This window comes from Pipistrellus kuhlii, unplaced genomic scaffold, assembly GCF_014108245.1.
Source record: "Pipistrellus kuhlii isolate mPipKuh1 unplaced genomic scaffold, mPipKuh1.p scaffold_m20_p_1, whole genome shotgun sequence".
Classification (NCBI taxonomy): domain Eukaryota; kingdom Metazoa; phylum Chordata; class Mammalia; order Chiroptera; family Vespertilionidae; genus Pipistrellus; species Pipistrellus kuhlii.
In genome coordinates, this window is record NW_023425404.1 from 114,912,868 (window position 1) to 114,934,348 (window position 21,481).

Sequence of the window (21,481 nt, forward strand, 5' to 3'; positions counted from 1 at the left end):
AGTGTTAAGGACACACAAAGCACAAGAGCCCACCCTTATATCTCTTCCCCTCAGATAGACTCAAAAGAACAAAGACCATGTAGTAGAGTAAAGCTAGTGGTCTAACCTAGGCCCAGCATGAGAAATGAAAAGGTCTCCAGAAGCTCAGCAGAAAGCAGCCAGGAGCCATACAGACCTGAATGGCCCACAAAGCTCAGAACCTGTATCCATTTCTCTTTAAGAGCGGCCAGCCCGGCTGAAGGGCAGAGGAGGGGGAAGGCAGAATCAGCAGGTTCCCAAAGGCAGGTTGCAACCTTGACGAGGGTGAATCCTGCCTAGACATGCAGCAATGGATATGCCTCCCTAGCTCACTCTGCTGTTGCTTAACGTTCACAGACTGTTGGGAGTAAATGGAAATTTACAAAAACTAATTTCTTAAGAAATTACAATAACATAAGTGCACTTCTGTCCTCATCTAATTTAGGCATGTGATACTTATACAAATTATACTCTGCATGTATTCATAAATAAAATCATGCAATTATTAAAATGAGAGTAATACTGAAATTTAATTTCCTAAAGCAAATAGTGACCAGTTTTAAATCTATCTTTTTTGGGGGGAGGATGCAGTGTTGAGATGTTTGTCCATTCTCTGTTTATAAAATGTTCATTCCTAGTAAACTTAATTAGAAAATTATCAGAACTATAATATAAATCAATATTTTTACCCTCTGACTATTTAATATAGCAATAACCTTTACCACCTAATATTTATCATGCACATCACACAAAATAGTCACAAACCTAATTTTGCTACTGCCAACATTGATATGCTACAGGGGAGAATCAAATTATATTGTGATTATAAATGTTTATGTCACTTTTGTAATTAAGGGGGTAGAGTGATGTTAGCAGGCAGTGTTTATACTTTCCCAAAGGAACAAAAATTTAGAAAGCAAAAATAAACTTGAACTTTTCTGCAACATTTGTATGCTGATAAGCTCATGAGAAGTTTGCTCTTCAAAAATAAAAAATAGTCTGGGTAAATTTAATCTGAACAATCAGACCCTGTTTATTATATTCATCAATAATTTTCCCTTGCTGGCTTACCACTTTGCATGGCAGGATCTTAAAGAATACGCATGCTTGCCCTAACTGGTGTGGCTCAGTGGATAGAGCATTGGCCTGCAGACTGAAGGGTCTCAGGTTCAATTCCAGTCCAGGGCATGTAGGAGGTAGCTGACCAATGTTTCTCTCTCATTGATGTTTCTAACTCTTTATTTCTCTCCCCCTTCCTCTCTGTAAAAATCAACTAAATGTATTTTTTTTAATAAAGAATATGCATCCTCAAGATTGTCCAGCTGAAGGAAAAAAGTCAATTAACACTAAAGCAGATCCTGCAAAATACAATAATTAAACATAAATTCTGAAAATTCAGTGCATTTTGACATTTAAAAAAAAAATTTCTATAGCACCTACATACTAGCATATAAATTTATAAGTTTAAATAAATAAATAAATGTGACCATATCACACATTTCAGGATTCTTTTTATGCAGTATGTTTTATTTTCTCTTTTTTCTATTTTCTTCTTCTCCACACCTTTGTTCTCCCTCCCCAACCCACATTATTCTTCCTTAATGGAACTTTCATTATGAAATATGCATTAATATTTTTGTAGATATGCATACATGTACTTATACACACATATAGACAGAGGTTTTTGTCATTCTTTTATATAAATAGAATCATAATATAACCACTTATGTATCTTTCTTTTCTCCTTCAGTATTTTAGCAGGAATCTCCTAATATCAACTGAAATTGTTATAATTTATTCTTTTGTCTGGTTGTATAATATTTCACGTGTGGATCACAATAATTTGTATAATCTTTCTTCTATTGTCAGATATTCACCTTTTAAATTTTTTGGCACTATGAAAAATGTTGCAGTAAACATCTTTGCAAATGTCCTTGTATCCTAGGATTTTAATTTTCTGAGAAAAGTTCTCAGAAACTATTGAATTGAAAGGTAATTTTGGTTTTGATAGATTGCTTCATTAAAAGGCCCTTGAAATTGATATTTCCTTCAACAATTTCTGAGAATACAATTTTTCTGACATCCTGTCCAACTGAATTATCCTCCTTTTAAATCTTTGCTAATGTGACTGAAGTAAAATGATAATTCATTGTTATTTTAATTTATATATATATATATATATATATATATATATTTTTTTTTTTTTTTTTTTTTTTTATCTGCTAGTAAGCTCAGGCGTCTTCCATGCTTATTGGCCTTTGGATTTGCTCATCTTGACTTTCTTGTTTATATCTTTTACTCATTTTTCTGTTGGTCTTTAATTTTATAATCATTTGCTTTTTCTCTCTTTTTTTTAAATATATTTTATTGATTTTTTACAGAGAGGAAGAGAGAGAGAGAGAGAGCTAGAAACGTCGATGAGAGAGAAACATCGACCAGCTGCCTCTTGCACACCCCTTACTAGGGATATGCCCGCAACCAATGTATTGTACATGCCCTTGACCGGAATCGAACCCGGGACCATTCAGTCCTCAGACCGACTCTCTACTACTGAGCCAAACCGGTTTGTTTCGGCTGCTTTTTCTCTTGTATATTATAAATATCACCTTTATTTGGCATTTGTGCTATACATATGGTTTTCTATTATAAATCTATCTTGTCTCTTTTGATTTCATTGACATGTTAAGGCTTTCATATATATTTCTTATTTATTATTTATTTAAAGTATTACACATAGTAGTACATATATCTCCTTCCCCCCACATGGACTTTCCCCCAGCCTTCCCTACTCCCTGTCACATGCCCTCAATTCCACCCCCTCAGTGTCTTGTGTCCATTGGTTGTGCTTATATGCATGCATACAAGTCCTTCAGTTAATCTCTTTCTCCCTCTCCTCAACACTTCCCAGCCTTCCTGCTATAATTTGGCCATCTGTTTGGTACTTTACTGCTTCTGTATCTACCATTTTGCTCATGAGGTTATAGTGTTCTTTATTTTCCATAAATGAATGAGATCATGTGGTATTTTTCTTTCATTGCCTGGCTTATTTCACTTAGCATAATGCTCTCCAGTTCCATCCATGCTGCTGCAAATGGTAAGAATTCCTTCTTTTTTATAGCAACATAGTATTCCATTGTATAGATGTACCATAGTTTTCTAATTGCTGATTACTTTTAGCTATGGTAAATTGTGCTGCTATAAACATAGGAGTATTTCTGGTCTCTTGGAATATATTCCTAGAAGTGGGATTAATGATCCAATTAAAAAAAAATGGGCCATGGACCTAAATAGATACTTTTCGAAAGAAGACAGATGGAAGGCCAAGAAACATATGAAACCATGCTCAAAGTCACTAATTATCTGAGAGATGCAAACCAAAATGACAATGCAGTACCATCTCAAACCTGTCAGAATGGCTATCATCAACAAATCAACAAAACAAGTGTTGGCAAGAATGTGAAGAAAAAGGAACCCTGGTGCACTGCTGATAGGAATGCAGATTGGTGCAGCCACTGTGGAGAACAGTATGGAGCTTCCTCAAAAAAAACTAAAAATGGAACTCCCATTTGACCCAGTGATCCCACATCATAGATTTTTTAATAGGCAGATATATCTAACATTTTATGACATCTGACTTTTGGTTAAGATATGTGTACTCCTAGATTGTTCATGAAGTTTCTGGGTTCTCTTTCAAGAGTTTTGTTGGTTTTTTTATTTACATTTTTTTAAAAGCATCAGGAATTTAATTTTATAGCTAGTGACAATAGAGATCCAGTTAACAAAAGTACATTGAGTGTCTACTCTTCACTTAGCACTGTGTCTCGAGGCTAAGATGGAATCCATCCAACACCTGGCACCTGCAGACCACCACCAGAAAGGCAGGAGGGCATGAAAACCTGAGTTCTCATCTGAGTCATGATGGCCATCATCCCAAAACATACGGACGCATTATTTAGAAAAACAAATCACATGTTAAAAATAGTAAGGTTTATACAATTTGCTAGGGCTACCATCACAAAGTTCCACAAACTGGGTGGGTTAAACAACAGAAGTTTATTTCCTCATAGTTCTGGAGGCTAGAAGTTGAAAATCAAGGCACTGGCAAAGTTGGTTTCTTCTGAGGCCTCTCTCCTTGGCTTGTAGACGACATCTCCCTGTGTCTTTCCATCATCATCCTTCTGCGTGTGTCTGTGTTCTCATCTCCTTTTATAAGGCTCTAGTCCTATTAGATTTGTGCCCACCCATATGATTTCACTTTAAAGACCCTTTCTCTAAATATGGTCATATTCTGAGCTACTAGAGCTTAGAAATTCAACATATGAACTTTGAGGTAACATAATATACCCCATAACATTTTTCAAATGATTTGTTCATCTTATAAGTACCAATGGTGTTCGTTCACATGAGACGGAGGTTTCTGGACAATTAGTGAGAACATCATGGAAGAGAGAGGCCTGGAGGTGGACATTGAAAGAGGCTGGAGATTTCAGTCTTGCTGCGAGAAGATGAGAATAAATAAAGTCATAGCTATAAACATGGCATGTCAGGGTTCCTATGAGGTAACTAGGGTGACCAGGGGAGATAATTTTGGGTGGGAAGTGGAAGTTCAAGTTCACAGTGCTAATTAAAATAATCTGGATTTAGAAGTTTAGGCTTAAGGAAGTAAGAAAAAGAAACTTCATGAATTTTTCTCACAAATGAAAACCAAATTTTCTTTCCTGAAATACCACTTCAGCATTGGCAGAAGTTGATGATTACCTGTTTATAGGAAATTAAGAAGAGGGATAAGATAAGATAAGATGACACCAGTAGTTTGAACCTAGTGAAGGACAGAAATAATAGTACCATTGAGGCTGTGATATACAGAACTTTAGAGAGAGGAGAAAGACAGCCACTGGTCCTTTTGAGTCTGAGAGTTTGAGATGAAAGTACTCAACAAGAAATTAGGGCAGGAAGTCTAAAGGGCTGAGAGGGTCAAACCTGAGGTATGCATTAGGAAGTGGTCAGTATGGTGTGCAAACTTTTATTAAACATCTACTATGTGTCCAGCTTTTCTCTAAGTGCCAAGAATACAAAGGTAAATAGGATAAAGTGTCTGCCCTCAGAAACCTCATTCTCAGTTATGAGGGCAAGGAGTGGTCAATAATGTACCAGTAAAATGATGCACTGAGAGATAATAAGGACAGATAAAGGGCTTTTGATTTGTCAATAAAGTGTTCAACCTTGGGTGTCTGGAGGGCAACTTCAATAGAGTCTTGATAATAGAAATCAGATTGAATGGGGAAAACTTGTTGGGAAAATGGAGGCAAGAGCAATACTTCTTTTGTTCCCAGAATTTGGTCGTTTTTCACTCTCCTGGAATTTATTCAAATTACTTGTCATTTTCAAATTAATTGATTTTCATTTCAATAATAATGTTCTGATACTTTAATGCAGACTTTAAATAAAATTAACAGTCAAGTTAAAATTTAGTCGCAAGTCACCCTGGCCACTGTGGCTCAGTTGGTTGGAGCATCATCCCATTCACATACACTGAGAGGTGGTGCATTCGACCCCCTCCGGGCACATATGGAGGTTGTGGGGATTTGATTCTCCCCAGTTGGGACATGTGCGGGAGGCAACCCATCATGATGCAATGATATATCTCTCTCACATTGATATCTCTCTCTCTCCTCTCTCTTCCCCTCCTCTCTCTAAAATAAACTCAAAATTTTTTTAATTTAGTCACAGGTCACTTTTATGCCTCTGAAACCATAATAATTTCATACTGTCTTAAAATATATATATATATATATATATATATATATATATATATATATTTGATTTTTTACAGAGAGGAAAGAAGAGGGATAGACAATTAGAAACATCGATGAGGGAGAAACATCAATCAGCTGCCTCCTGCACACCTCCTTCTGGGGATGTGCCTGCAACCAAGGTATATGCCCTTGATTGGAATCGAACCTGGGACCTTTCAGTTCGCAGGCCGACACTCTATCCACTGAGCCAAACCAGTTAGTGCTCATACTGTCTTTTTGTTTCCTTCCATTTAGATTCAAATTAGGAATATAAGTGAATATGACCAATACATTTCTAAATAACACTTTGTAAGAGTCAATAGAAGCTGTTTATTGATCAGCACTGGGACAGATGATAAGCAAAGAGAAAGAAAATAATTTAAAAAAAATACTGTGTATGGTGGTGGCAAGAATTCAGGTTTTACCATCTCTCCTTGTGCCTGTGACAGTGCAAGACAGGATACTGACAGGGTTTCTATATCTCAGTTCTCTCTACTGTCTACTCCTGTGGAGAAGAAGGGAGAGAGAGAGAATGGGAGATAAGCTTCCAGGGATTGGTTGGAAAAGTGTGTTACTCCTTAGTCTATTACTAATTTCTACTTAACAATCTCATTAATAAAGACCTCGTTTTCCTTTGTTTTATTTTAAAAATGGTAAAGTAAGATTGTCATAATTTTCTCTGATTAGTATTCTTCTATGCATTAAATCTCTAGGAAGTACTCTCAACTATTGATGTATCTTTGTCATCCAGCAATTTCCCATGTTTTAAAATGAATGAGCTGGATGACATTAGACTATGAATGCTGCTGTGATCAGTATGTTCACCTACTGGGTCAAACAAGAGACTAGAAAGTCAGACATCCCTGTGGCTTCTACATCTGGTAGAACCCGATTTACACTGCCAGCCACAGATGTTTACACATAGTAACTATTAAATATTCATTGGCTTGTTTCTGTTTGACTTGCTTTGATTACTTTTGGTTTGGAGCAATTCAGTTTCTCTGTGTATTCTTATATAAGAATTAAAGATTGTTCTTGTCCTCTTCCTGAACACAAAAATGATCTGTTTAATACACTTACATTTTAGCTAAGAAATGTATGCTCAAGTGTCCATTTAAAGTAGTATTTTCTAATAAGCAGCCATGACCCTTTTCCACCCTGATCTTTATGTTCTATCAAGCAGACATTCATGCATAACTGCAATCAATGGATAGAGTTCCAAGAATCATGAAAAATAGGCATACTTTATGAGAAACTTATTATCTCTATAAATATAAAGCCAGCCATGATCACTAACAACCAAGCATGCTCTGATGATGTTGCAGCCATTTGAGAATGTGGCTATCCTATCTAATAAAAGTGTAATATGCAAATTGACCATCACTCCACACAGGATGGCTGCTCCCATGTAGACATAAGATGGCTGGCAAGGGAGGGCAGTTGTGGGTGATCAGGCCAGTAGGGGAGAGTAATAGGGAGGGACCAGGTCTGCAAGGGAGGGCAGTTGGGGGAGATCAGGCCTGCAGGGGAGGGCCATTGGCAGTGACCAAGCTGGCGAGTAGAAACAGTTAGGGGCAGGCAAGCATGCGAGCAGTTGGGAGCTAGCAGTCTTAGATGTGAGAAGGACTTCCGACTGCTCATCTGGGCCCAATCCACTGAGGATTGGGCCCAGATGGGCAGTCAAGCATCTCGCGAGGGGTCCCAGATTGGAGACGGTGCACAAGGGACACAATCTGCCCCCATGCATGAATTTTATGCACTGAGCCTCTAGTATTGACAAAGGAGCAGTGAAGAATGACAGCCTTTATTCTTTCTTGGTCATGGTTTTTAAAGTCAGGTCTGAAAATTCCAAACTTTGGCAAAAGGGTTATTAGTCTTATAGCAAGAGTCCTTGTTTGGGCCATAACATGATGTGGTACCTTAAAGTGAAAATCAGGCAGGTCTTAGATGAACAGGTGGATGTGTGAATCTGGCAGCGGGAGGAAAGGGGAGGAGCAAAATTCTATGAGAATAATCCCCATTTTAAAAGATTTTTAACAGCTTTGTCTCCTCTTCCCATCTACCCTTTGATCTGAAGTATACTATTCTACATCACCAGACTATGCATTTCTTTTCTTCCCCTTCCCTTCTCCTCCTTAACACTTAAAGTCACAGACCATCAGACAACTGGAAGGAAGCACATGGTGAGGAATCTGATGAGGGTTGGTTGGGGAACAAAAGGTATTTCCTCTTTTTCCCAGCTTTGCTCAGTAGTGCATATATTATTTTTTATTTATCCCAAAAGAAAGGCATTGCTTGATGATAGTCTTTGTAATTGAATTCTTGTCTATGATCACCTTTCTTGTAGGTATTTCTAAAGGAGAGGAGCCAAAAATATTGAGACCCCCAAGACGGCCCCGGAAACCCAAAACATTAAATAACCCTGAAGACTGCACATACTATTATCTGCTACATGTAAGTGGCTCACTCTTACTATCAGATGGGAGCCATAGCATCCACAAAACCCTGTCCACACTGGGCCTGGGCCTGTCCAAAGGGAGGACTCTAAAAGGGAGACTCCTATCATTATCTGCTTTCCTGCCCAGTCCTTAGCTGAGGACCTGGGCATGTAGCTATCCTCTGGCCATCTTTACCACCTAGGCCTCTTCCCCTGTCCTGTAACCCGTGGCCTTTCAGCAGTTTTCTCTGCTGGTCCTTTCATCTGAGCTAATATGCAAACATTAACCCAGAAAGAGAACCATGTCATAGCAGGAGCTCTCCTGAGAGGGACCTGAATGTGAATGGGTGAGTTTAGGTGAAAATGGAAGAAAGGAAGAAAAAAGAGGCATTTATTAGACACGTTTTAAATTCCAGGCATGGAATGGGGTATGTAACCGTGCATTGGGATATCTAATCCTAGAAAGCCTTTACAGGGGCATTCCCATCTCACAGAACAGGACTCTGAGACACAGATAGGGCACTTCTTAGTTGTCAAGGTCATTCATTGTTCTGAGGTCCTCACTCACCGTGGGCACCATGTGAGCTCATTGGCATCCGCCCTGCCAACCTCCTCTTCCTCTCATGTTCCTGTTCTCTGTGAATGACACCATCATCCGCTTGGTTACCTAAGCCAAGAACCTGGTGTCATCCTGGACCTGGCCCTCTCTCTCATGCATGACATCTAACCGTTCAATCTGAAGTGTGGCTTCTACCAGCAAAACCTCGCTCCCATTCACCCCCTCCTCTACTCTCACAGCAGCAGCCCTATTTCAGACCATCATCGTTCTCCACCTGCAATGCTTCAGGCCCCACCTCAGGGCTTCTAATCTCAGCCTCTGTAGCCCATATTAGCAAATCTCTCTAAACGGTCAATTTGGTCGTGTTCCTCCCTTGATAGTCCATTTATAACTCAGCAACTCCCTCAGCACGAAGGCCAGACTCCTTCCAAAGATGAATAGCAGAGCACAAAATTAGAAAGAACCAAACATAATGCTCAATAAGATTTATTAATTGCCACTGAAATGGCAATTGGCTACAGTGACTTCAACAACAGATACTGTTCTCGAGATGAGAAATTGTAAGAGACTTTGAAATAAAGAGGAATGTTTATGACTAATAGCCAACTAGAGTTGAGCAGATTCTGAGCTTCCACAAATAATCCCTGCCCCCAAAAAGCTTACATTGTCATTGAATAATGATTTTTTTTAATGAATGTACAGTGTTTTAATACATCTTGAGTTATTACCATAGTGACTGGAATCCTTTATATAACCCTGAGTCTTTAAATCTGTGGCTTTGGTGAAAAATAAAATACAGAAAACTAGAGTTGTTTTATTATTATTATTATTATTATTATTATTATTATTATGAAAACACACACCATGTATTCATACTCAATTGGCCCTTACTTGAGTTTGAGTGCTACACACAGGTGAAATTTACAGAAACGGTGGGGCCCCACTTCCTTTAGCTGTCAAAACATCCTCTTGCCCTAGCTGGTGTGGCTCAGTTGGTTGGGCATTGTCTCATGCAACAAGAGGTCACTGGTTCTGGGCACATGCCTGAGTTGTATTTGGGAGGCAGCCTACCTATGTTTCTCTCACATTCATGTTTCTCTCTCTCTTCCTCTTCCTTCCTCTCTCTCTAAAAATCAATGAAAACATTAAAAACAAACAAACAAAAACCTTCCTTTACCCATCAAAACACTATAATTTTAAGTGATTTCCGTGAAAATCTTTCTAAAATATGTTATAATGCACATTTTAACCTTTTCTTGATGACCCAAGGTCATTGCAGTGAGCAGCAATGTTAGTACTTTATTCAGATCCATGTTTATCAGTGAGGCTCCCTGACACCATGTCTAAGGCAGCACCCCATCACTGTGTCCCGTGGCCCTCTTTATTTTCTCAGAGCATTGATAAATATTTATGGAGCTGCTGAGCTGTGAAAATTATTTCCCTAAACCTGCTTATCATAGACAGCTGTGCTTTCAGTTGTTTCACCTGTTTTTATAGCTTGTGTTTCTCCTTGAATGTCAGTTCTTACCACAGTCATTCTGACTGCCTTAACATCAATACCAGCTCTCTTCTATGATGTGATGCTCCTCATCTCTTACACCTGGGAAATGTGGCTATAGTTGTGTCCAAAATAAGAGTAGCCTGAGCCTAAGGAGCATGCCTGTGGAGGGGAGAACCTTAGCTGGGATTGCACACCCCACTGTAATGGCGTGTGGGGCTGCTGTGACACACAGAAGCTGGACAACCAGCAAAAACGACTCAGGGCCAACAATTTCCTCAAGAAGAGTAACTGACCACATGATTCCAAAGGCCTTCCAGTTTCATTATTTTCTCCAGTATTTTCTCCAGTACCTACCTAGCAGTAGGTATTTGGCCACTCCAAGATCTTTTTCCCCTATGATTTGTCTACTTTCTTTATCTTTGTGAAGACTTCTAAATATAGAGAGTATTTTAAGAAGGAATGTAAAACTGTATCCAACATGATATAATGGATGTGAAATTTAAAGTTTCATTATAAAACATACTTTTTTTTTACATCAGGTTAGAGGGGAAGGAGTGTGATGCAGCTGAGTCTTCTAAGTCCTCTGATTCCAAGTCCTCTGAGCTAAGACCTCTGTCCTTTCAAAAGGCCCCTTAAGAAACACCCTCATGGGAAAATCTCCTCCTTGAGTCCTTGTTGTCTCCTTGTGTTTCTCTCTTCTTTACTGTGGTTCCTTAAGAAACTGCAATGGGACATTTGCTTCTGTATTTTCACTTAAGATTTCAAGTTGGTAATTTGTAATTTTCAAACTATAATTGAAAACATTTTTGTCTTAGCAATAAATGCCCCTAATATAAAGTCCCATGGGTTAAAATTTATATTAAGTCCTCTCCCATGAGGGACAATGTGCTTCCTTCTTTATGATAAAGAATGTAGTTTCATTCTTCCCTTTTGGACTTAGCCTCTAGGAATCAAGAGACAAACTCTAAGGCTCCATCTTAACACCTTTCATTTTTGTCCTTTCTTATTTACAACTTACATTTGATTACCTTGATTGTATAATTGCTTCTATTATGAACCATCAAATCATTTTTGGAAATTTTTACTCAATATTATGGAATTACATTTCATTAGAATATTCTAACACAGGCAAGAGTGAAGTAAAGCCTTTTCCAAGAATTCCTGTAACTGAGAGACAGCTCACACACACTGCCTCCCAGGAGAAAAGGCGATACAGAATAAAGAGAGGTTGCTCTGGACTGGTAGCTCAGTTGGATGGAGCATGTCCAGTACAAAAGGTTTCAGGTTCAATCCCCGGTTGGGCACATACAGCAGGAAACTGATTGAAATTTCTCTTTCTCTCTATCTCCCTTCCTCTGTCTCTAAAAAAATCAATAAAAACATATCCTTAGGTTAGGTTTAAAAAGGGGAGTGGGAATCTGGCCAGCTTGGGAATTCAAAAACAGAACGTTATTTCATTCTTGGTTGTATAAAAGGGATCTCTGCCACACAACATCATGCTATCTTTTCAGCATAATTTTGTATTGTAGAAAATGGTTACCAAGAGCAAAACAGACTTTTTTTTCAGACAATGGATCAAGGAAACAGGACCTCTGTCATATTAAAACAACAACAGCAACCACAGCAAACACCACCCTGGTCCCAGGGATCATTAACTGGACCACTAGGGGCCATGGTACCTATGCTGGTAATACAATTATTTCTAAGCACCTCCTAGCCTAGGGCATTGGGTCAAGAATACAAAGTATTAGGAAATGGGAAGGAGGACAGGAATGTAATTGGTGTCCTGCCCCTTACATTGTTATTTTCTGAAAGGTCCACTCCCAGACTTGATGCATTTAAGCATTACTTCTGCCTCATCCACCCACTAAAATTACAACCAATGAAAATGAATGAAACGATGAACTGTTTGACTCATCCAACATTTTAGTTTATTGCAAATGATAAATCATGAGGGAAAAATGACTGTGTGTCTATAAGTAATGGGAAACCCTCAGTCCTTACAAACCATTATTAATTGCCATTTTTATTATTTCACACTGTTATGGTACCAGCCAAGTTGATGTCTGCCTTAGAGTTTCCACAATTATAATATCTTTGGCTTGATCAAGGTGACTCTGGTATTGTTTCCTCAGCCTAAGAGATGTATATGCTCTTGCAGCATGTAGATATATGTTCAAATATATTGAGCTAGCACACAGTTCAACCCAGTTACAGTACCAAAGAGGACATTGCTTTGTAAGTAAAGTACCATTTTGCTAGAGTCCAAATCAAAGTATTGATTAAAAAATATCTAATCATACCTATACTTAAATATTCTCATTTTTGCCTTGATAAAGTTGTCAACTTGAAAACATTTTGCAAATGAACATATGTATCAGCTGTGCTGCTACTTTAATGCCATGAATGGACTCTTATAGGTTAGTGAAGTCAGTTTCATTGGCCCGTGAACTGTTGCAGCTGCCCTCACTGCCCGCCCATCTGCTTTACCTGCAGACAAAGGTGGCATAGAAACAATACCACAAAGCAGCCTGATCATCTGCCTAAATTACAACTGCATTTGTGAAGAAATGGATTTTCAGGAAATTCTGACCACCCCCCATTGTCAGATAGATAAACCTTATGTAGTCTTGTGTATAGTGGTCACTGTGGTGAACTCTTTTTTTGTATGGAATGAAAAGATTAATTTCAGTCCAGTGCTGGTAAAAATAATTACAAATTCACAATTAGTAAAATGTGAGTAAATTATATTTCTTCATATCTTAAAAATAGTGTATCCACTTTTTTATTGCTAAGTTAGCTTTATAGGAACAAATATATTTATTTATTAAGATTATAGTAATATACAAATTATATTAAGACATTAATATATAGAGATTTTTCAAATTATTCTATTCCCTTTAGAAGTCAATTCAAGAAGAAAAACGAAGACCAAGGAAAGATAGGTAATTACTTTTTTAGATTTCAATAAGTTATCAAACCAAAATATAAATCTATATGTTCAAATAAGATTAAAAATCACCAGTTTTATGTGGATATATTTGGAAAGTAGTATGCTCTCAATGTATTTATATTACAAATGCCAATATGGGGTCTAAGATCTTGTCTACTGGCAATACACTAGCATAGTGTGAAGCATACATTAAGAACTCAAATAGTTTTGAAAGAATTGTACTATAACAATACAGAATTTGCTTTTCTTGGTCCATTGATATGGTTTTGGTTGGGCAATTTGAACATGGCCATGCCCATGAACTTTCTTTACCCAAAATCCATTTTGCTTTTTGTACTTGAAGACAAAACATGTTAAATCTCACTTTTACGGACTTGTTAGGAAGATAAGGTTTGTGTCACCTGCAGGTGTAGCACTCTTAAATTCACACTGGTCCCCTTCACCTATAGCATTTCAGCCAGCCAGAACTTTATTATTTTAATATTTTGTCATTATTTCAATCAACTAATGTCCAGACACTGTTAATTACGATTGCAGTTTCTTTTGTTAGGCATGAATGGATGCAGAGTTCTTAACTTATGAAAGTTGATTTATACATTGGCATCTGTAACTTGAAAAGCGCTGTAGCACCTGGTAGTTGTCCAGACCTGTCTCTGGTGACCTCATTTGAGTCCTACAGATGCTGAACACCACAGACACCGGGACTGCAGTCAGAACAGATCCAAGAATTTAAATGGTTGAAGGCACATCCCCTGGGTAGGAACTAAAATCTAGCACACACAGAAAACGATTCCCAAAGACCAATGGGCAGGGGGGTGGACAGAAGATTAGCTGTAAAGGAATAAAGTAATGAACATGACACATTGTGTACATCAGTGTATTGATGATTAATAAAACTAAGAAAATGCTATGTGTTAGTACATAAAGTGGCCCAAAGGTCTGTTGTGAATCCTGACTTAGTCTAGCCAGGCTGGAACATTGTACTCACTGGTAATGCTGTGTCAAGTTGGAGGCAACAGAACCAGGACAATTCCCTCCAGCAGCCAATGTTCTCTTAAAGGTAAGAAGTAAAGGTTTTGTTTTTTCTCTTTAATTTACAGTATATTCTATTTTTGCACATTTCAATACTATTTCTATTAACATATATGTGTTACTCTTAAATTACAGTAAATAATTTTTAAAAGAAAGCAAGTGTCGTGTAAGTTAATAGAAAATTCAGTTGATACTCTGGTGTGTTTATGTGTTCATTTACAGTCAGGGAAAACTATTAGATTTGGAAGATTTCTATTATAAGGAATTTTTGCTCAACCATTCTGGACCAAAGGAACATAACCCTAACTTACAAGAACAAAGACAACAAAGAGAACTCCAGAATCAATGTTTTAAGGCTGATAAAAGGTAATAAACTTCACATTAAAGCATAGCATTTTCAATTTTATACTCACAATCTCATTTCTAAAGCATTTTCATTCTATGTATGACAAATCATTTAATGACAAAGCACTTACTGACTATTGCATCTTATGATTAATATGTTGTTTAAAAGTAAAACTGTAAATATTATGGTAGGGTAATCAGACATCCCAGTTTTTCTAGCACAATCCTAGTTTATACCTATTTTCTTGTGTGTGTGTGTGTGTGTGTAATCATTAATTACAGCCCCCCTGCCTTTAAAAGTTTCTCAGTTTGGATGATAAATTTATGGTCATATAAACCATAAGCAATAAACCATATTCAAAATGTAGTTAATCTTTAACCAATATAACTTTAATCACTAGTTTCTCAGCTATGCTGTGTAATTTCTCAGAATCAGTGATGTTAGACCAAACCAATATTTGGGAGAAAGATTCATTTGGAAATATGTACCTGATATTTTGAATTTATTCTCTCACTTTGCCACTGGCTTTCATTTCAAGTAACAAACCATTTGTAGTTTACTTACTATCTTGGTATTTTTTTTTTCTTTCTCCAGACATTCTTCATGAAGTTGTAAAATTGAAGGCACATAATAAGATGGAAATGTGGTGTATGAGAAATGGGAGCAATGACAAACCACAAAAAGTTATTTTTCTAAAATCCTAAACAAACATCCTAGCAACCTGGGCCACTCAGGGCCCCGCACCAGTCTCTTCTACAGTGTGAGATGGTGCATGAGAGAAGAGGTTTCAGAGTCAGACCATCTCAGACTTATATCCTGATTCTGCTACTTAGTAGTTGAGTGACCTTGCTTATGTTCCTGGACCTCTTTAAGCTCCCATTTCCACATCTGCAAAGGGATTTACTAATAACTGCCTCACCATGTTGTCAAAAAATTAATGAAATGATGTACTTGAAGTGCTTAACACTAGATGTGGCATAGGAGAGGCAGTCCTTAAAGACTGTTTACCATCTCTCTTTGCTTTTCCAGAATCTACCTGAACTATGATTTCTTCTTTTTGTACTACCCAAAGAGGATACATTCTTTCATTTTAGGATCAAGAACTGTAACATGTTGGAGCTTTGAGATGTTTCAATCTAACCACAGAGTTCTATACAGCAGAATACCAAGTGCCAGAAAGATTTAGTGATATGCCGAAAGTCACACATTGAGTTATTGAACCAAAATCCAAGTGTTTTCTACTCCCTGCTCAAATTGCTTTTCATCTACTTACCTGCTTCTCATTTTAACAACCCAGTTGGCCTCCTCTCTAGTGTATTTTTCCCCTTCCTCCACTGGCAGACACACACATGCTCTAAAAGCATTACATCCCTGAAGTACTGCCTGGTGTTCTAGTAGTGTCTATGGATGTGTTGTTAATGCTCATTAGAATAAGAATGTTAGAAGCTAGTATTGGTTGAATGCTTACCTTGTGTTAAGCTCTTGATCTTCATAGCAACCTTCTGAGGCAGTTACTAATATTGCCCCATTTTATAGATGAGAAGGCTGTCTACAAGTTTAGTGGCTGTAAATACGCACCTAAACAATAATTGATGGAGTCAGAATTTGAACATGGGCCTTCTTGAGTTTAGAGTCAAGGATCTTAACCACTGCTCTGTATCACCTCCCTAAGCAACACCCCATCCCCCACGCCCCACCCCATGTTTGAGAAAGGGGTTGTAGTACATTGGTGCATGAAATGTGACCCTTATATTGAAGGAACTTGATTCTAGAGAGAAAATATATTTATCTAAAAAGCTGAGATGGGATTTTCTGAATTAAAGAAGCTTAAAAAGACAAAACATTCAAATGGCCCTGGCCAGTGAATCATTCCACGATGGAACATCATCCCACTTACCCAAGGGTCTCAGGTTTGATTCCAGGTCAGGGCACATCCTCAATTTCACATTTAACCCCCTGTTGAGAGACCTATGGGAAGCAACCAATCCATGTTTCTCTCTCACTCTTCCTTCTTCTAACTCTAAAATCAATGAAAAATGTATCCTCTGATGAGGATTTTAAAAAATACCCGAAGACATTCATTAGTAAATCTTGATAGGATCCTGAATTTAAAATAAAAAATAATGCAGAAAATCAGCTCTAAAGGACACTTAGGACAGTTAGTGAACCTTGAGTCTAAACTAAAAGTCTGATGGTGTTCTACAGAAAGAATATATATTATATTATATATTAAATTATTATGGAATATATATATATAGTTTATATTATATATTTATAGCACATAAATATAACATTTATATAATCTGTAATAGGTATAATATATTATTCTGACAACGTTATATGTATTATGTGCATGCACATGTACACACACACACACCCAAGTTCTGATATAATCCAGGAAGGTGTGAATAGATCTGGGAATTAGGAACAGCAATGATAAGAGTCTCTTAATGAATAAAAATGGTGGCAGGTAGTGATTAGAGAATAGCATTAGAGGGCAACAGGAGAACTGATGTCTCCTTATCTAATACTAAGACAGGAAGTAGTGGGGTCTCTGTTAAGCAATAGAGAGTAATGGAGGGTATTTAAGTCACAGCTGGGTTTTAATTTGACAAGAAGATATAAGGAGGATAGGAGGGGAAGTATGGTTACATAAAATGGAACAAGAGTTCATCATTTTAGGGTTAGAAGAAACCATAAAAGAAACATTAGCAGAAAATTGGCAAAGGGATACAATTGGTAAAGTATGAGATCTAAGTGCTCTAGATCTGAATTTGAAACCCCACTCCATTCCTCACTAGTCATATCAACTAGAATTTTCTCATGTATAGATTGAGGATAAGAAAAACTAAGGCTTTGTCATGCTGTCTTTAGAATTAAAGATAATATATGTCATGTACCTGGCAGATAGTTGATCCTCAATATTATTTGACCAGAAATGAGATGAACAGGCATGAGATTTCAAGTCAATTACCCATGATCCTCCCCATAAGTACCAGCCAAAGACTCCCTCTCAAGTATCATCATAAGCTCATGATTCCCTAAAAGACCTTCCCAAAGGCGGTGGCGGCGGCGGCGGCTGCTGCTGCTTCTTCTTCTTCTTCTTCTTCTTCTTCTTCTTCTTCTTCTTCTTCCCAATTTTCAAGTACAGTTTACATTCAGTGTTATTTTGTACTAGAGGCCCAGTGCACAAAACTCATGCACTGGGGGAGGGGAGGTCCCTCAGCCTGGCCTGCATCCTCTCGCAAGCCAGGATCCCTCACTCATTACCACCTGTCTGCTTGCTCCTTACTGCTAGGCTTGCTTCTCCTTAGTGCTACCACAGAGGCAGGAGAGGCTCCTGCCACCATTGCTGCACTCACCAGCCATGAGGCAGCTTCTGCATTGAGCATCTGCCCCCTGGTGGTCAGTGCCCATCATAGCAACTGGTCATTCTAGTTGTTCCACTGTAAAGGTAACTTAGGATTTTTAAAAATATATATATATTATTGATTTTTTTACAGAGAGGAAGGGAGAGGGATAGAAAGTTAGAAACATCAATGAGAGAGAAACATTGATCAGCTGCCTCCTGCACACCCCCCATTGGGGATGTGCCTGCAACCAATGTACATGCCCTTGACCAGAATCACACCTGAGACCTTTCAGTCTGCAAGCCAATGCTCTATCCACTGAGCCAAATAGGTTTTGGCCACATATGATTTTATTATATAGAAGATTCGTTTCAGATATACAGAATGATGCTTAGAAAATCATAAAACTTTACAAAGTGGTCCCCCCAATATTTCATATGCCCACTGGACACCATACATAGTTATAACAGTATTATTGACTGTATCCCCTATGCTCTACAATACATCCTCATGACTATTTTGTAACTGCCAATTTGTACTTTTTAATCCCTTCATCTTTTCACCCAGTGCCCCAAACTCCCTTCCATCTGACAACCATCAGTCTGTTTTCTGTATCTATGTTGTCTATTTCTATTCTATTTTTCAGTTTATTTTGTTCATCATATTCCAGATTAAGTGAGATCATATTATATTTGTCTTTCCCTGACTAGCTTGTTTCACTTAGCTTAATATCCTCTTGGTCCATGCATGTTATCATAAATATTAAGATTTTATTCTTTTTTGTGGCTTAGTAATATTCCATTGTACCACAGCTTTAATATGTACTCATTTGCTTCCAAATCTTGGCTATTGGAAATAATGCTGAACATAAGAATGTATATATTCTTTCAAATCAGTGTTTTGGTTTCTTGGGATATATTCCTAGAATGGAATCACTGAGTCAGAAGGCAGGTCCATTTATAATTTTTTTGAGGACCCATCATACGGTTTTTTATAGTGGCTACACCACTCTGCATTCCTACCAACAGTGCACAAGGATTCCCTTTTCTCCACATCCTCACTAACACTTGCTGTTCATTGATTTATTGATGGTAGCCATTCTGACAGGTGTGAGGTAATATCTCATTTTTTATTTCATTTATATTTCTCTAATGATTAGTGACATTGAACATCTTTTCATATGTCTATTGGCCATCTATAAGTCCTCTTTGGGAAGTATGTTTTCAGGTTCTCTGTTTACTTTTAATTGGATTGTTTGGGGTTTTTTTAATGTTGAATTGTATGAGTTCCTTATAAATTTTGGCTATGAACCCACTATCAGGTGTATCATTGGTAAATATGTTTCCCATTCAGTCTTTGTCTTTTTGTTTTGTGGATGATTTCATTTGCTGTGCAAGAACCCAAAGGATTTCTTTTTTAGAATTCTCCATTCAGAGTGGGCTAGAATAAAGGGCTATTCCATCTGCAGAAATTCTAGTCTTTCCTTTTTAGCCTGTCAGTATTTTCACTCATTTACATATACCTTCAATGACCTTGCCCCTTTCTCCTTCAATTATATTCAAATGATAAATCACAGTGCTGGGTAAACCCCGCTTCCTACCCAATCTATACATGCACCCATGTAGCTGAATGTAGCTTTACAAAAAATAGTCTATTATAATTTAAAACTTATAATAACACACATTAGGTGGGCACTTAAGAGTCATTTTGCAATACTACATTTCCCTAAAAACTCATTATGCAATGTTCCCAGTTCATTCTTTCAGACTTTCTCTTCTCTTCAAACTCTCAAAATCTCCTCACTCTCATCAGACAACCCTTCCACCACCATATCTATCACTTATTCATATACCTCCCTCAGTTTAGTATGGATGACTGTCCTCCAGGTAAGACCAAACCTTCCTTTTGAGAACAGAATCCAGTGTCTTCCTCTACTCAAGAACACTGTCCTATAATTGTCCATTTTTTTTTCTCTGCAACTTGAACATTTTTTTCTCCTTACAACACCATTTCTGACAACCTGTGAACAGGATACAATTGGACCCATCATAAAAAAATATCCTTGACTTAATCCCCTGCCAAACCACTCATGTTCCTGCTCTTTATTATAGCAAGAGTAATACATGAAAATGACAACCTCCTCCATGTCCCCTCTTCCCAGTCTCTCTTGAGCCACTTCACTCTTGAACAACTCCACTGGAAAGGCCACCAGTGACCTCTATTTTGCCATATGTCATTATCTATTCTCAATCTTTATCTTGCCCTATCAACATTTAACATGTTTTGTTTTACACTCACTCATTTTTTTTCTTTAAACATTTCTTTCCATTTGCCCCCAATATAAGACTTCCCTTGCTTTGCCTCCTACCACTCTGACTCCTCCTTATTATTCTCCTTTGCTGAGTCTTCCTCATTTCACAGATCTCTCAACCATTTGAGTGTCCCAGTCCTTTGCTTTGTCAACATATACACTCAAGGCTTACGTATTATCTATTTACTTAAAATTCCTCAACTGAAATATCTAGCCTAAATCAGGACTTAAGTAGTCAACTGCCTATCCAATACCATCTCTTAGATATCTAATAAGTAAACTTAGTATAGCCAAAACCAAAATCTTTATTCCATTCCCCCCAAAAAATACTATTCTGCAGCCTTCCTCATCTCAAATGGCAGCTCCATTCTTCCAGTTGATTAAGCCAGAAACCTTAGGGACATTCTCCATTCCTTTTCTTCACATCCTATATCCAATCCATAAACAAACTCTTTCAGTTCTACCTACCAAACATTTTCAGAATCTGATCAATTTCTTACCTCCTCTAGAAACCGTAACAGACCTCCCTACTTCCTCTCTGAGAGTAAGGTCTTGTTAGGAATCATTCCTCTGCTTAGAACTCTCCAATGTTTCTCTCACTCTAAATAATATTCAAGTCTTTGCCATGGTCTCAAAGCACTAAATTATCTACCATACTATCCCCTCATTCATCCTTCTCTCTATCCCTTGCTATTCTTCCTCTGGCTTACTCCATTTAAGCCTCAATGGCCTCCTTGCTATTTTTTTGAGCACAATATATACACTGTGGTCTTGGAACCTTTTCATTGTTTGACTGTTATCCTTGAATGACTATGATTCCCTCAGAAATCTCTCTGGCCCACTTCTCCCCTTCCTTCAGACCTCTCCTCGTTTGCCAGCTTATTAGAAAGACCTTTCCTGATCACTAGGAAATGGCTTGTACAGACATACATACACACACATCCATCACTCTTTCCCAGGAGCTACTTAATTGGTCTGTCTAGTTCTGCTCACCATCTGGTATTAGAAGCTATCTATAGCCGAAACCGGTTTGGCTCAGTGGTAGAGCGTTGGTCTGCGGACTGAAAGGTCCCAGGTTCAATTCCGGTCAAGGGCATGTACATTGGTTGCGGGCACATACCCGGTGGGGGGTGTGCAGGAGGCAGCTGGTAGATGTTTCTCTCTCATCAACATTTCTAG

At 37.9% G+C, this 21,481-nt stretch overlaps 1 protein-coding gene across 1 annotated transcript in view; it reads left to right on the forward strand.

The window, feature by feature from the left end:
• MYO3A (myosin IIIA) overlaps window positions 1-21,481 on the forward strand; it is a 184,033-nt gene that overhangs the window by 161,280 nt on the left and 1,272 nt on the right. Inside the window, exons 31-33 of the mRNA XM_036460222.2 lie at window positions 8,161-8,267; window positions 13,215-13,255; window positions 14,518-14,661. Of these exons, the coding sequence (XP_036316115.1) occupies window positions 8,161-8,267; window positions 13,215-13,255; window positions 14,518-14,661 (292 nt within the window). The remainder of the gene's footprint in view (window positions 1-8,160; window positions 8,268-13,214; window positions 13,256-14,517; window positions 14,662-21,481) is intronic.